This window comes from Bos taurus, chromosome 10 (assembly GCF_002263795.3).
Source record: "Bos taurus isolate L1 Dominette 01449 registration number 42190680 breed Hereford chromosome 10, ARS-UCD2.0, whole genome shotgun sequence".
NCBI lineage: Eukaryota > Metazoa > Chordata > Mammalia > Artiodactyla > Bovidae > Bos > Bos taurus.
The window spans coordinates 51768034-51785110 of NC_037337.1; the positions used below are offsets into that span (position 1 = coordinate 51768034).

General features: G+C 46.0%; 2 protein-coding genes and 1 long non-coding RNA gene across 4 annotated transcripts in view; 1 reads left to right on the forward strand and 2 right to left on the reverse strand.

Annotated features, from left to right (window-relative positions):
• The window catches only part of LIPC (lipase C, hepatic type), a 162114-nt gene that overhangs the window by 71105 nt on the left and 73932 nt on the right, over positions 1 to 17077 (reverse strand).
• LOC101903685 (uncharacterized) overlaps positions 1 to 17077 on the forward strand; it is a 147529-nt gene that overhangs the window by 46319 nt on the left and 84133 nt on the right. The gene's annotated exons all lie outside the window — the stretch shown is intronic.
• Positions 12054 to 13530, reverse strand: LOC101904602 (methylosome subunit pICln-like). The gene has a single exon (XM_059890840.1). The coding sequence runs from the start codon at positions 13420 to 13422 to the stop codon at positions 12709 to 12711; it is 714 nt and encodes a 237-aa protein (XP_059746823.1). The 5' UTR covers positions 13423 to 13530; the 3' UTR covers positions 12054 to 12708.

The window sequence follows — 17077 nt, forward strand, 5'->3', positions numbered from 1 at the left end:
ACTGATGTCAATTATGAGAAGCGAAATTTTAACTCATGGATGTAAGGGTAGACTCCCATTGATAGAATTCAATTCAATTCAATTTTCGTATTATGAGGTACTTTTGCTTAACACTGTTCAGTTTTCAAACACAGACATGCTAACACTGGGAATAGTGACAGAAGTAATTCTTGATCACTGAGAAGTGTAAGTTGGAGAGGAGAAGAGATTGAGTTGCATTCCTGTAAATGATGTAGCAGAGCACTCAGAATGCATGGAGGGGGCCTGGCTTGTTGAGGACTGGCAAGCCATAGTTTGGCTGTTATGCTTTAGAAAGTTGTAAAAAAAGAACTAGGCCTGTGCCAGTGATGGTGGGAAAGTGAATCTTGAAGGATAATGCAGATTTACCTGACACTTGTAGGCTAGCATGCAATCCTTACAGAAACCCTTGGATTAGCTGATATTGCTTCATTTGCAAATGGGGAAACTGAAACTCTAGGAGCAGAACCTGCCCATAACTAGTGGGCAGCTTCTCTAGGATTCTAATCTAAGTCTTCTTGATTCTGCAGTCACTGCTTTCCCAACTACTCTGTGCCAACTCAGAAAGCCTGGGATTTGTGGAATGTCTAATAAGAGTTAATGAACCTTCAGGAATATTTGGGTCAGCATTGGAATTAGAATAGAGAATGTGGCCCATCCTATGGAGACAAGTCAAGGCATTGAATTTGATGGATTCTATTTCATCTGAAGCATTGGAAGTAGACTGGTGTATCTCGCCGATGACACTGGGGAGAACTTGTGGGTTTGGATATAGTAACAAAGAAAACAGTGGCTGAGTTTATTTTTTTGGGCTCCAAAATCACTGCAGATGGTGACTGCAGCCATGAGATTAAAAGATGCTTACTCCTTGGAAGGAAAGTTATGACCAACCTAGACAGCATATTAAAAAGCAGAGACATTACTTTGTCAACAAAGGTCCGTCTAGTCAAGGCTATGGGTTTTCCAGTAGTCATGTCTGGATGTGAGAGTTGGAATATAAAGAAGGTTGAGCACTGAAGAATTGATGCTTTTGAACTGTGGTGTTGGAGAAGACTCTTGAGAGTCCCTTGGACTGCAAGGAGATGCAACCAGTCCATCCTAAAGGAGATCAGTCCTGGTGTTTATTGGAAGGACTGATGTTGAAGCTGAAACTCTAGTACTTTGGCCACCTGATGTGAAGAGCTGACTCATTTGAAAAGACCTTGATGCTGGGAAAGATAGAGGGCAGGAGGAGAAGATAGAGAATGAGACAAAGAATGAGATGGTTGGATGGCATCACTGACTCAGTGGACATGAGTTTTGGTGAACTCCGGGAGTTGGTGATGGACAGGGAGGCCTGGCATGCTGCAGTTCATGGGGTTGCAAAGAGTCGGGCATGACTGAGTGACTGAAATGAACTGAACTGAACTGAACAAAGAAAAGATTCCAGTAACGTGTCCCTCACCTTCCCCCATACATCTGCTTTATTGTACTTCAGGTGGCTTGTTTTGTCCTCTAGTCCTCGTCACATTAGCCTAGAAGAGTTACTGTACCAGGTGCGCTCTGATATAGGACTGGAGACAAATGCCCCGGACTGTTGTGCATGAAGGAGCACTGGCTACAACTTGCACCAAGAGAGAGGAAAGAAAGAAGCATAGAATTATGGCAAGAGAAAGTAGCAAGAGCAGAGGGTAAAAATCCCATGTTTTTTTCACCAAGGTCAGGACATGTTGATTGGTTCTTCACACATGGGATTAGACAGGGTGCAAGAAAGAATGGAGAGAAAAAGGCGTCCCAGGAGCTGGGCTAATGAGAACTTCATCAGAAACAGCTTCAGCCTAAGGAACCCCCCTCAGTCCTCAGTTTTGTATTTGGGGATGAAAACAGTTTTGGTCCAGAACAAAGGTGATATGCTCAAACTTTCCCATGTCAACGAATTCGCTAATATAGAGAGTGCCTTTACGACAGGCACAGAGCTAGGAAAAGCATTTTCTATTTCACCAAAGCGTGAGGGTTCAGGATCACCTCACCCCCTTAGTGACCACAGCACAATAGGAAAGCTCTATGAGGCCTGTGTTCAGGTCACTTGCCATTTTGCTCAAGCAGCATATATATATATCAGTACTGACTTTTTCTTTCTTAGATAGTTTTTAAAACCCCAATCAGAGTGAGGAAACTATGGATTTGGTCTTGATATCTCCCATTTGAAAAAAAAAAAAAGAAAGGGATCAATTTTTCCCCTAAATCTTTTGAAAGTCAGTGTCTTTATCCATGAAAAAATAGTAAATAGTAATTTGTAACCTATGTGATGCAAAAGCCAGCCTTAAAAATAGTCCATCTGACTAAGGATTGAAACAGTGGGTACTAGGATAATTGTTTGGGCTGCTTTTCGTTTCTCTTAATCAAAATTACTAGATGATTGAATTCAAGAACATGTTACTGCTTTATGTACTGATATATGTGCTGAGTCTCTCAGTCATGTCTGACTCTTTGTGACCCTGTGAACTGTAGCCCACAAGGTTCCTCCGTCCATGGGATTCTCCAGGCAAGAATACTGGAGTGGGTTGCCATACCCTCCTCCAGGGGATCTTCCCAACCCAGGGATTGAACCCAGGTCTCCCTCATTGAAGGTGGATTCTTTACTGTCTGAGCCACCGGGGAAACCCAAGAATACTGGAGTGGTTAGCCTATCCCTTCTCCAGGGGAACTTCCCAACTCAGGAATCGAACCAGGATCTCCTGCATTGCAGGCGGTTTCTTTACCAGCTGAGCTACCTGGGAAGCCAAGGTAAAGACTGTCAGGCAAAGGGGGAAAAAAAAAAAAAAAACAGGAAAGGAACTGGGCTGGACTAATTGCTTTGGGGATGATTGGCTTAATTTTTGGAAATACCTGGTAGAGTCTGGATTTTAAAATTACTAGCAAGTTGCTCTTCCTGCCTTCTAGAATTCCAGAGGCTGAAATTTGTACTAGGGTCTACTCTCTGTTTTAGGGACGACCACTTTAGTGAACTCTTTTGTTTATCCAAGTAAGGTAAGTACTCATACTTTTTGAGGGGAGCAAGGTACCCCTCAAGGTAGATGTGTCACATGACCTGTAGGAAGGTGAAAGATTACATTCCAAGAAAAAGACACTCTCATATTTGTATGTTTTTAAAAATAACTTTATCTATTTATGTATTTTTCACTGTGTTGTATGGGCACGTTGCTGTACGGGCTTTTCTCTTGTTAGGGCGACCTGGGGCAACTCTTCGTTGTGGTGTGTGGGTCTCTCATTGTCGTGGCTTCTCTTGTTGCAAAGCATGGGCTCTAGGGTGGGTGCATGAGCTTTAGGAGTTGGCAATTTCCCAGTTCTAGAGCACAGGCTCAATCGTTGTGTCCCACAGGCTTAGTTGCTCTGTGGTGTGTGGGATCTTCCTGGACCAGGGATTAAACTTGTGTCTCCTGCGTTGGCGGGCGGATTCTTTACCCCTGAGTCACCAGGGAAGCTCCCCGTTTGTATGTTTAGTAATGAGCTAAGTCAAATCACTTTGGCTTATATTGGTTTCCTTTTTGTTAAAAAGAGAGGAAAAAAGAAAATATGTATTTTTCTCTTTTGGTTAGACATCTGAGTGGATAAGAGAAACAGAATTTCAGGTGGCGAATTTCAGATGGCCTAGCCATTGTAAAAACAGTTTTCATTTTTGAACCAGTAAGTACACATAAATATGCTGATGTGTAGCTGGTTGCCCCTGTGCGCCTGTAGTGTCTTCTCTGGGCAGGGTGGAGGCTGGGGGAAGCCAGCAGGGCTTAGGAATCAGGGAACAGAGCCAGATTTGAGCAGAGCACAATTGCAGCCTGTGTTTCCAGGGAGAACACTAGCGCTTTATCGGAGGGGCCCCTTGGCAGTTGGCATCATCTGGAGAAAGAAAATATTGCCGTCTGCCCACAAGGGTTTCTCAGAAGCTGGGGGTCTGGGTTTGGACTTGTGGGCAGAATTGCCTGGGAATGGAGGGGGACAGGCGGGGGGCCTGGGGCCCCTCTGCGGTACCTTCTCCTCAGCCCCTTCCCTGGGGCTGTCACTCGCACAGCTGGCTGAGTGTCTCTTGTGGAAGCGTGCCCTTTTGGTCCTGGCAGGAGAACAGATACCAGGCTGGGTATGCCTTCTATTTCTGGCCTTGAGTGTAGCTGTGGTTTTAAAGATCTACATGGGCAGCAAAACAATGCCCTTGTCTCCAGCGATGCCGCAGGCAGTAGAACCATATCCTTCCTGGATGGTCTGTCCTCTCCTGGGCTAAAGAGAGCCCAGTTGTAAGGCACAGGTGCTGGGGGAAGGAGCCCATCATAGGTGTTTTTGTGAGACTGGAGCAGACAGGTGGTGCAGAGTGGTCCAAGCACAGCCGAGGTAGGGCACACCCCACAAGGGCAGGGGTGGCAGAGGCTGCTGGCCTCCCCTCTGAGGGAGCCCCTCCAGGTTGGCTGGGTAAAGAGGACACTCCAAGCACTTAGATTCCTCTATCAGAGGCATGAGAGGGCCAGGCATCTCCTGCAAGTAGGGAGTTCAGGAGGCCATGTGTGCTGGCTCCGCAGACCTGAAAATGCATCTGAAGTCCCAGAAATGCAAGTAGATAGTCAATGGTGGAGGTGATTCATTTTGTCCTTGGAATGTATGTTTGAGTGCAAACTGGCTTTAGAAATGGACATTTGAATTGCAACTTGAACTTGTTCCAAGGAGAACCTAAGAGAAAAGGGACTGGAAACCATGTCCCCTGAAGACCAGTTGAAGGGATATTTAGCCAAAGAAGGCGGCTAGGGTAAGGCAGGGTGGAACAGGAAGGAAACAGATCTTGGTACAATAAAGGGAGGCACATTCTCACAGCAATTGATTAGATCATTGGAACAGCATATCTTAATACTCATGAACCTCATATGGTTCACTACCCACTGGCCTGACTGTCCAACAAGAATAACTGTTGAGCACTTTCTATGTGCTGAGCCTTGTTCTAAATGCTTTTTTGGTATTAGATCATTTAATCCTCATAATGGACTTATCAAATGGCTCAATAGTAAAGAATTCATCTGCCAATTCAGAAGACATGGATTTGATCCCTGGCGCAGGAAGTTTCCATGGAGAAGGGAATGGCTACCCACTCCAGTATTCTCCCCTGAGAAATCCCATGGACAGAGGAGCCTGGCAGGCTACAGTCCATGGGGTCACAAAGAGTTGAACATGACTTGGCAACCAAACAACAACAATCCTCACAACAACCCAATGATGTGTATTTACCTTTAAAGATGAGGACACTGAGGCTCACGGATCATTTATAACTTGCCTGGGACCACATGGGCTAGTGAGCGGTGGGGCTGGGACCATGTGTGGCAGAGCCTCCAGTCATTACGTGGGCCTGAGTGTGCTCCCACCACCCCTACCCCTGGCCTGGCTCCCAGGTAGCTTGCCAGTAGCATCCCTACCCCTTTGGTTCCTGCCTGTTCATGGATGGTTGGCCTCTTCCAGTGCTGTCACATCAAGTTTCCAATGCCCCCCCAAATTGGAGACCCCTTCCCCGATGGCTCAGTTGGTAAAGAATCTGCCTGCAATGAGGGAGACATTGGGTTCGATCCCTGGATAGGGAAGATCCCCTGGAGAAGGGAATGGCAACCCACTCCAGTATTCTGGCCTGGAGAATCCCATGGACTAGTCCATGGGGTCACAAAGAGTCAGACATGACTGAGTGACTTTCACTTTCACTTTATGATGCCCAGTGTCAGAGAAATTTTCATCCTCTTTGCCTCAGTGGTTACTCCAATTTCTTTGTGACTCAGGTTTTGAAGCCTGACGTGAATGAAAATATTTGACCACATGAGTTTTACTCTTTCTAGGGCTGTGGTTCTTGATGTCCCCAAAGCCACTTAAGAACCAGGAGATTGGTTTTTTTTTTTTTTTTTTTTTTGCCATCAGAAGCACAACAGTCCTTATAAAGCAGAGTACAGCTTGCCCCACTCTCCTAGGGTGGAGATAATTGGGCGTTTGGGCTTCTGTGCACCAGGTGGTACTTAACGATCTGTTGCCCTTGGAGCGCTGCTCTCTGGTGAAAAGAACACTGGTGTTTGATGGGGGCAAGTTATTTGCATCTCGTTTCTGACAACAGTGGTAGAAATGTTATTTCTTTTGACACATTTGAGATTGCAGGGAGAAGGAAAAAAAGAGAAAGAGAGATCCAAATTTGTCCTTAACGATCAAAAATCTAGAAAAAAAGAGTTGTTGAAAGTGCCAAGGAGACCAGGCTGGCCTGGAGACTCAGGCTGTGCGACAGGACAGTGCAGTCCTCAGACCACGCTCGGCTCTTCCTGAGCCTGTTGAATCCACCCTGACCACCTCAGAGTCCTTTCTACGTGTGTATGTTGTGATGTTGACCTCCAGAGACAGATTTGTCTAAAACAGGAATTTCTTTGTAGCTTTGGCTTGAAGCATTGCCTGCTTGAAACTCAGAACCCATCTCTTTTCTGAAAGGTCTAAAGGTCTAAAGGTAAAAAGAACGTTGTAGAATGGACAGCTGCCCTCACTTCTGCTGCGGGGTTCCTGACAATGGCACATTTATGCTCCTCTGCTTGGAAAGCTCAGTGTGCTGGGTGGGGCAGGAATTACCCAGCTATAGTGGGCACGTTTATGTTGCAGGCCTGGGGTTTCACTGGAGCCAGGATAGAGCTCGTTTATTCCAGTTAGGACACCACAGGGCCCTGCACTCTGAGCTGGTATGACATAAAAAGACTTCAAGCTAGGTTTTGGAGCTCTGTCGTACACAGGGTTTTCTGAGCATTTCTTTTCTTTTTTCCATCTGAAAGTTATGTCCTGTCAGCTCTTAAAACAGATCATGAACTCAGAAGTGCTCCTCTCTGGTTTCCTTATGAAAACGCCCACCTGGTGAGCATGTGTGTGTGTGTGTGCGTGTGTGTGCGCGTGTGTGCATGTGTGTGCACATGTGTGTGCGCGTGTGTGCATATGTATGTGTGTATGTGTGCATGTGTGTGCATATGTGTGTGTGCGTGTGTGTGTATGTGCATGTGTGTGTGTGTGCATGTGTGTGTGTGTGTGCATGTGTGTGTGTTTGCCCTGGGAGCTGAGTGCTGTGGGCCCCAATGCCTGGAAATCCACAGGCTGAGGAGACCCCCCTCTCTGTAGCTTCTGAAGTATTCTTTCTGCTCAAATGTTCTTGTTGTTCAGTTGATAAGTCCTGTCCAACTCTTTGTGACCCCATGGACTGCAGCACGCCAGGCTCGCATGTCTGTCCTTCACTATCTCCCAGAGTTTGCTCAGATTTGTGTCCACTGAGTTATTGATGCTATCTAACCCTCTCTCTGCTGCCCTCTTCTTCTGTTGCCTGCTCAGGCGACTTGCTCTCAGATACTTGTTTTGTGGCTTGGTCCCTGACAGGTGTGGGGTCTCATGGAGACACGTGTCAATAGCAGCTCATATGCACTCTGCCCTTGGTTGACACCCAGGGGCTGAGCCCTGCTCTGAAATGAGCAGGTGAATTTGAAACCTGACTTGCTGGTAACAAGACCCGAATGGGGTGCTGTGTGTCTGAATGGCAGGTAAAATAATGGTGAGTGCCTGGACTAGATGCAAAGTTCTGCACATGCAAACTAAGCCCTCACCTCCTGGGCTCCTGACAAAGATACCTACTGGTGTCCCCATATCCCAGTCACCCCAGGGCTATGATACCCCTAAAGTCATATCATAAACCGCTCTGTGATTCCAACTGGCCTCTAACCTTGCCCTCTGCCCTCTTCCTCCAGCCTCTATATCGACAGCAGGGAAACCCAGTGATGGATTCTGACCAGGGTTTAAGGGAACACACTGAGTTCTCTTAGGAAAAAAAAAGTCTGATTCTATCACTTAACAGGCCATGTGACTCTGGGAAAATTATTAATAGTTAACTTTCTGAGTTTCAGTTCCTTCATTTTTGTTACAGGACTAGCAATGTTGTCCTTATTTAATTGTAAGGATTAAAAGAGATGATCTGTGTATAATATAGGCAATTAATTGTACAAACCTCATAGAGTTGTTATAAAGATAATAGTTAATGTTTACAAAGTGCCTGTGTAAATTATTTATGTTAATATACCATCTTCAATGATGCTTAGCACATATGATGGAAGTGTTTGCTTAAAAAAGAAAAAAGGCCAAGAGAAGTATTTGAGTACCTTTCAGGCTCATTCAATGCTTGCTGAAGGAGGGATTTCCCTGGTGGTCCAGTGGCTAAGGCTCCAGACTCCCAATGCAGGGGGCCTGGGTTCGATCCCTAGTCAGGGAACTAGAGCTTGCATGCTGCAACTGAGAATTCACATGCTGCAGCTAAAGATCCCATGTGCTACAACCAAGACCTGGCTCAGCCAAATAAATGAATAACTAAATAAATAAATATTAAAAACAATGCTTGCTGAAGGGTTAGGGAAGGTCTCTAGCCTGAGAGTTTCTTGGGGTGGTGATAACAATATGTTACTAATCTTTAGCCCCCTAAGTCCAATGTGATTGTCTGGCACACTGGGAACACACCAGGAGTTGTTTATGGAGAACGTAAATGAATGGATATGCCCTACTCATTTTAAACCTTTTCTTCAGCATTGAAAGTCTTAGTTTTAAAAAAACTTACTTCTGATTTTGGAACATTACACCCTGATGTCCAAACATTCCTTGAAGCTAACTATGTTGACATTTGTGACCCTAAAGCAAGAGTGATGGCAAACTAAAGTTTAATGCGTTTTTTAAAAAGGGAGAAATTTACATGGGATTGAAAACAAAATGTAACTCCAGTGAAGGAGCTAAGTAATGATGCACTACAAACATTTCTTTCTTTGAATGTAATGTATACTACACAAGAGAAACGGGTTCAATCCCTGGAGTAGGGAATGGCAACCCACTCCAGTATTCTTGCCTGGAAAATTCCACGGACAAAGAAACCTGGCAGGCTATAGTCCATGGGGCCGCAAAGAGTCAGACATGACTGAGCGACTGAACATGCACACACAGTGTATATTCAGCACTTACTATGTGCCAGGTAGTGTTCACGTATGTAGATGAGTAAGTCACAAGCCTGTTGTCTAGATGCAAACTGTCTTGTGGGGAGCGTGGTCCTGCATATAAAGAGCGGTGTAGGAGTGCTTTGGAAGAGGTTCAGACAGTACTGTGGACCTTAAGAGGAGGGAAGGGGCCTCCAGTGGGTTCCTCAAGGGGCATGGGGCATCAGAGGAACAGCAAAGAAAGAGGAAGAAAAGATGTCTTGGTGTGTCAGCCGCTTCTCACTGCAGTCCATGGGCTGTGGTATCATTAAGTCCCATGTAAGCCTCCAACTTACCACCCTTTATTTAATTAGCCAGGCCTTGGGTCTAGCCTCGATCATCTTCAGCTACTGCTTCTCTCTCAGCCCAGACATCCCAAGAATCCTGTTAAATTCTGGCCTGCCTAGGAGTGTGGCCAAGCTGGGATTTTACACCCACCTTCTAACACCAAGATGCATGGCAGATATCTAGTTATTCTTTCCATCCTACCTAAATTCAGGCTGCAGAAAATTTCTGAAGGGTAGAGAGCCAGAGGCACTAAGATTGCACCATTGTCTGTTCTCAGAATCATAGTGTTAGAACCAGATGACTAAGTTATGTTAAGAAAGAAGTTTGAAAGAGAAAGTGAAAGTGAAAGTTGCTCAGTCGTGACTCTTTGCAACTCCGTGGACTGTGCAGTTCGTGGAATTCTCCAGGCCAGAATACTGGAGTGGGTAGCCTTTTCCTTCTTTAAGGGATCTTCCCAACCCAGGGATCAAACCCAGGTCTCCCGCATTGCAGGCAGATTCTTTTCTAGCTGAGCCACAAGGGAAGCCCAAGAAAGAAGTTTGGGGTTTGCTTTTTCTAAAAAATCATGGTAGGGTAATTTCCTCATGAGGAAATTGACTTCTGCATAGAGGTTACAAAATGGTATGATAAAAACTGGTATATATATTCAGGACAATTTAATGTACCCCTTCTCGTGCTAGACCTAATCTAACATCACGTACCAGTGTAACCAGCACTGATGCAAGTTCCTGTAAGAGCTAAAGCTATTTAAGTTCCCTTTTCCCTCCTTCCCCTCTCTGTCACCAACTATGATTCCTTTGTTCCCTGACATAGATGTTAAAAATAAATTGAAAAATGTTTCTAAATTCTTTGTCACTTTGGGAGCAGATCTGCCATTACCCCCCAAAAGTACTGGAGTGTAGAATTGGAAAGAAAAACAAACCTTAAGGAATGCAAAATAGTACGAGTGCCTTCCAGGTAATGATTATACTCTGACAGAGTGGAGGCATTGGAATACACGTATGCTGAGCTGCCTCAAGTCTTTTCCAGAAAGTGTAGTTGTAAAGGTGAGAAGACCAGTGAGGGAGCTACTGCAGTGATCCAGGGGGAGATGGTAAAGGTCCTGATGAGGTGTGTTGACTGTAGAGATGTAGGAGAGGAAGATCTATGAGAGACATTTTGAAGTGGAATTAATAGGACTCAGAGACTTACTAAATGAGAGGGTGAAGGATGAAAAAAAAGACTTGAGCAGCATATTTGATAAGGTTTCTCAATATCCTTGTGGAAAGATGGGAGAAATAAGGACTGGCTGCAAGAATGGTTAGATTGATGGATAACTAACTGGACCAATGTACCCACAGTACCAATGTAGAGATTCATGTGCCTTTGAAGGAAGGGCTCCTGTACTGTGACTCAGGGTTTGATCCTTGCCTTTGTCTTAGCAATTTGTCATTGATTTGGATAATAATATAGAATCTGAGTACATCAAATTTCTGAGGTCAAGAAGCTGGACATGACACCAGAAAAAAATCCAAACATTTTACAAGGTAAGAAAAAGAAAGAGAGAGAGAGGAAAAACTGAAAAGATAAAAGTTAATAGGGTTGCATCTCAAGACTGTATATTGTCACCCTGCTTATACAACTTCTATGCAGAGTACATCATGCAAAATGCCAGGCTGGATGAAGCACAAGCTGGACTCAAGATTGCCGGGAAAAATATCAATAACCTCAGATGCACAGATGACACCACCCTTATGGCACAAGGTACAGAGGAACTAAAGAGCCTCTTGATGAAAGTGAAAGAGGAGAGTGAAAAAGTTGGCTTAAAACTCAACATTCAGAAAATGAAGATCATGGCATCCAGTCCCATCACTTCATGGCAAATAGATGGGGAAACAATGGAAACAGTAAAAGACTTTTTTTTTTTTGGCTCCAAAATTATTGCAGATGGTGATTGCAGCCATGAAATTAAAAGATGCTTACTCCTTGGAAGAAAAGCTATGACCAACCTTGACAGCATATTAAAAAGCAGAGAAATTACTTTACCAACAAAGGTCCGTCTAGTCAAAGCTATAGTTTTCCCAGTAGTCATGTATGGATGTGAGAGTTGGACTATAAACAAAGCTGAATACTGAAGAATTGATGCTTTTGAACTGTGGTGTTGGAGAAGGCTCTTGAGAGTTCCTTGAACTGCAAGGAGATCAAATCCGTCCATCCTGAAGGAGATCAGTCCTGAATGTTCATTGGAAGGACTGATGTTGAAGCTGAAACTCCAATACTTTGGCTACCTGATGCGAAAAGGTAGCCATTTGAAAAGACCCTGATGCTGGGAAAGATTGAAGGCAGGAGGAGAAGGGGACGACAGAGGATGAGATGGTTGGATGGCATCACCCACTTGATGGACATGGGTTTGAGCAAGCTCTGGGAGTTGGTGAGGTTCAGGGAAGCCTGGTGTGCTGCAGTCCATGGGGTCGCAAAGAGTCGGATACGACTGAGCGACTGAACTGAACTGAACTTGGATGCTAAACCCAAGCAGGCTAGGATAAGACAGTGAGCAGTGGCCTAGTAATAGCATTTGTGGGAAGATCCATGGGTTTATTTGATTCTGATTTTTTTTTTTAATATAGAAAACCTAAATTTATTTGTTAAGCTATCACAAAGACAAAACAATTTTCTGAAATACTTTGAGAACTTTATCCCAATTCTGCTTGTTCTTTTACAGAAACTGACCTGAGAGGCTGGCAATGAAAGGATACAACCTACACAGTTATAACAGAACAGACTAGATGAAACATGGTGAAAGGAGCAAAGGCTAGGCAGGAGCACTTGTGTTAGTGGTAATACGTGTGGCTGGGCTGTTTCTGAAGAGGCTCCCTAGAGTTAACTGATCTGGGTCCCCAGTTAGTAAAAAGACCTTTATCCCTGTGGAAAGTGCAGAGATTAGGATTTCTCCGAGACCTCTGTTTTTCTTTTTTAAGGAGTTAAGGGTATCCTTAGACCCTAAGGAGTATAGCTTAGATTCAGCCTCTCTTTCCCACACAGTCTACCTACACCTTCAAATGCCAGCTCATTTCCACCACATAGTCCTGCTAGGTTTTGAGGATGCATATAGTGAAGGTGGGACTCACAGGCCTACTCAGATGGTACACCTAGACACAACGGTGTGGGGTAAATCATAAACTACAAATACCTTTCTGGTTAAGTTAATTCACCTTTGTTAATAATGGTCATAGTTTCTTGTGCGGGTGACAGCTTCTTGTCTCAGTATACTCTGTCTCAAGAAAGAACTGGTTCAGGTAAGTTTTGGAGAAAGAAAAAAGACTTTCATCAACACCCACTCCACAGTGGAAGAGGCACCAAGTTCTCTCCTACAGTTATGAGCAGAATCCTAAAGCAGCATCCATCATTTTCAGTGATCAACATCTGCACCCTCAAACTGTCCAGCAACTGTTGGTGTAGTATCTACCTCCATCCCATCTTCATAATCTCTTATTGAATCTTCTGTCCAGACTCCAGCCATGTTATACTGGCTGCTCACAGACTGAGAAAGCATTCCTTCCAATCTCTCCAGTGTGGCTTGGCCTTCTGCTTTTAAATGGGATAATCCTTCTTCATAGGTATAAAATGTAGGGATGTCCCTCTGCCCTTGTTCATGGGCTTCCACATCATATTCGTCTCCATCGTAATCATCTGAATCTTCATCCTCAGGATCTGGATGCAAAGCCTGGCATTTACACATTGCAATGAACATTGCCTCCAACGCTGATTTATGCCTAGGCACAAATCTAAATTCAGAAATTGGTTCAATGTCATCATCACTATCTTCCTCTTCTTCATTAGCAACCGATTCTTTTGATTCTTCTCCAAATTTGGCATTCACCATAACATACAGATGCTCTCGTGGATAGGCGTTTAGGTCCCTGGATACTGCATGCAAACTAATGGCGGGGTGTTCCAGGGAGAATCCCAATCCAGAGCCATCTAACCAAGACAGGCGGCTTTCAGCGATGTAAAGGGTGCCGGTGCCGAGGCCCTTCCCGTTCAGCACAGCCTCGGTGTCTGGTTGCTGCTGCCGTAGGCCCTCAGCCGACCCAGGCGGCGGGAAACTTCTGAGGAAGCTCATTACTGCGAGGAGCGCTGAGACACTGGCCAGGAGCTGGCTGAGGCACTGCAAACCCTTCGCCGCGTCCCTGATTCTGATTTTTATTTTCAACAGGAGTAAATACTGTACAGAGTCCCCCACCCCACCCCCAGACCTCACGTGATTGTAGACTGCATTGTTAGACACATGTTTTGGTAAAGGGACACGACAGTGCTGTTTGATTCTGTGCTGGTTAAGTGACAAGGAAGCATTGTGTTTGGAGCCACTGGAGCATGTTCAGAGGAAAACCAGCACGATGGTGAAGGGACTAGAGATCCCCCCCCTCAACCCACCGCAGCCACTCCGCATTCCCATCATCAACACCACCATCTGCTAGTTCTTACAGCTCATTCTTCACCACACCCTACACAGCAGACATTATCATTCCCATTTACACAGGAGGAACCCGAGGCTCAGGGATTCATGCTATTTGTCCCTGGTTCTACAATTTGCATGAGGGAAAATTGATACCCAAAGTCCATGCTCTTTTTACTCCTCACTGCCTCCCAAACCTCCCATCTAAGGGACTGCTGGGGGATCTGGGGACCCCTAAGTTTTGGTCGGCCCCCTATCCTCACCAAGGATCTGGTCACTTTGTTCCTGTTATACTCTCCTGTCTCTGTTTCAGCTAGATCCTACTTCTGCATCTTTGTGCCAAATCAGATGTCCCTGATGGATGACTCTGACCTTTCCCTTAGTTGGTAATGGCTGCTGCCTAGAAGACTTTTGGTCAAGTCCTATCTGCAACTTAACTTTATCTCCCAGGACAGTGTTGGCTTGGACAACTTCTGTTACACTTCCTCACTTTGGGCCAGGGCTGTGCAGCTACTGACAGTCCAATCTGTACAACAGGAAGACCACTCTGGGGCCAGGGTGGCTTCTGGGCTGGGCAGCCAGGGCTTGGGCCCAGATGAGAAGTTTCCAGAAGCTCCCTGGAGAGACACAGAGGATCAGGTCCCAGGCCATCAGAGACCCTAGAGCAGAAGAGCAGTTCTGCCTGGGGCAGATCCACAGGGTTTGGCGGCTGGTTGGACATCGGGACTGAAGGAGAAGTGGAAGTTGATGACAACACCCAGTGTGGGGCTCGGGAGACTGGGCAGATGATAACAAAACTAAGAAGTGTGACTTAGGGGTGTGATGGGTCCTACATGCGAGTCTTTGTTTTTGAGCCAACACAACATGAATGTATTCTCAACCCCTTTGGACTCTACCCCCAAATAACCACCTGGTCTCCAGATCATTATTTAGTGACAGGAAACTTAGTTCAGAACTCAGGGGGTGATGAAGAAAGAGTTTATTTAGATGCCACTCAGGAGACTGCCCATATCAAGATCGGTTTGTGTATTTTAATAGTTAGAACTCTCCTTGGAGAAGGCAATGGCACCCCACTCCAGTACTCTTGCCTGGAAAATCCAATGGGCAGAGGAGCCTGGTAGGCTGCAGTCCTTGGGGTCACTAAGAGTCAGATACGACTGAGCCACTTCACTTTCACTTTTCACTTTCATGCATTGGAGAAGGAAATGGCAACCCACTCCAGTGTTATTGTCTGGAGAATCCCAGGGACAGGGGAGCCTGGTGGGCTGCCGTCTATGGGGTCTCACAGAGTCGGACACAACTGAAGTGACTTAGCAGCAGCAGCAGAACTCTCCTAGGCTGCCCCCAGCACCATCCCTCTCCATCCTTCCCGACGCATCCAAGAGGATGGAGGAGTCCTGTCCTGTGTCCTGCCCTGAAATTTGCATTCCCACACTCCTGTTGCTCAGCAAAGCAAGGTGGTGGACAGGCCCTACTCCTGGGAAGACGCTGCTCTTGTTACTCAGCTTTGTACTGTGGGGGCTCGCTAACCCCATCCCTGTAATAACTTACTGAAGTTTCTCTCCCATCCATACAGCACTCCCTTCCAGGGTAGGATAGTGTATACTGTTTCAGTGTAGAAGCTAAAGTAGAGTTTGGGGGGATAGATCTCACCATTGCTCCTTGGCAGAGCTAGTTGGATTTGACTACAAGCCCAGCGCTCCTTCCACAGCATCAGGTGTGCTGTGTGGTCTGGGTCACCAGACGGTGGGGCTCAGCACCAAGTAGGAAGCTGGGTCAGATGAATGATTCTCATCCATGAGATATCAATGCATGGATATTCTGTGGATTTGTTTTTATACTGTATGCGTATCTGCTTTGTTATAAAAAGGCATAAGCTTTTGTCTCCCTCAAGACCCACTTTTCACTTCTTTAAGGGCAACGTCCTCCCTGTTGAAAATGTACAGATTCAAGTGGTTCTTAAGGTCTAGTCCTCCACCAAGGGGCAGGAGCAGCAGCAGCGCCTGGGAACTTGTGAGAAATGCAGATTCTTGGTCCTACCTGAGACCTACTAAACCAGGTACTCTGGGGTGAGCCCAGCCTCCAGGGGATTCTGCCACACGCTGGAGTTGGAGAACCACTGGGGTAGCTGATAGAGGACACCATCGGTTCTTTTTTGGCTTGATGACAGAGTGATTAAAGCTTACTTGAGGGAAGCACACATCTTCCTTATTTTGTTACATACTGATTCCTAATCAATTGTGATCCTGGGCAGGATCCATTCTTTTCATTCCTCTAGGGCTTCCCAGGTAGCTCAGTTGGTAAAGAATTTGCCTGGAGTGCAGGTGACCTGGGTTCGATCCCTGGGTTGGGAAGATCCCCTGGAGAAAAAATGGCAAACACCCCAGTATTCTTGCCTGGAGAATCCCATGGACAGAGGAGCCTGGTGGGCCACAGTCCATGGGGTCGCAAGAGTCAGACATGCCTGAGTGACTAAACTACCACCAGCCCTTTTTAAACACTGATTATGTGTAAGGCATGCAGGGTTCTGGAGATCACTGTGGGCAGGAAAGAGATTCTATAGGCTCTGAATTGTGGATACCATGTGGGGGGACTCTTTAAGAAAAGGAGCACAAAATCTTTGAAAGGGTCTTGGGCAAGTGAGGGATCTTGAAACCCAAGCTCCATGGACACCAGGAGTAGAGGACGCAGCAGGTGGTGATAGAGTCTCTGGCAGCCAGGCAGGTCTGAGCTACTGCCAGCTGGGGGAGTGTAGGGGGTGAAGTGTGCCAAGCACCTTTGATGGAGTTGGTGTATGTGCAGTTGGGGCAGGGAGTGTGGAGAGCGTCATCCTGATGTGAAACCTGGGGAAAGCCTCCTGTGGTGGTTGGAACCTCATAGGGGTTCCGGAAGAGGTGCATCTATGGACAATAAGGGGAGAATCATAGAGAGAGAGAGGACCACACAAGGACTTTTGATCTGATGGTTTCTGGGTTTTCTCTGGGTTGCTCAGCACCCCTTGATGAGAACACAGAGAAGCACTGTTCTCCCCTGGTTGCCCATGGAGTTTTACTGGCTGCAAAGGGCAGGAGCTGCATTTTGCAAGAAGGTGTCAGAAACCCCTTCCCCTTGCCCAGTAGCCACAGGCTGACATCCCTTCTCTTCCCCACCCATCCTGAGAATTAGTGGCTGTTAACCAATTATCCCACCATAGTGGGTAGGCTGGGGGGAGTGGTGTGTCACTTGCCAGCTCTGACGGGGGAGCCATTTGTCATTTGGTTAGGGGCTGAAGCATTAACTGCGCTTGGATATGTGGATTTACAGCCCACTGGCCTTGGAGGCT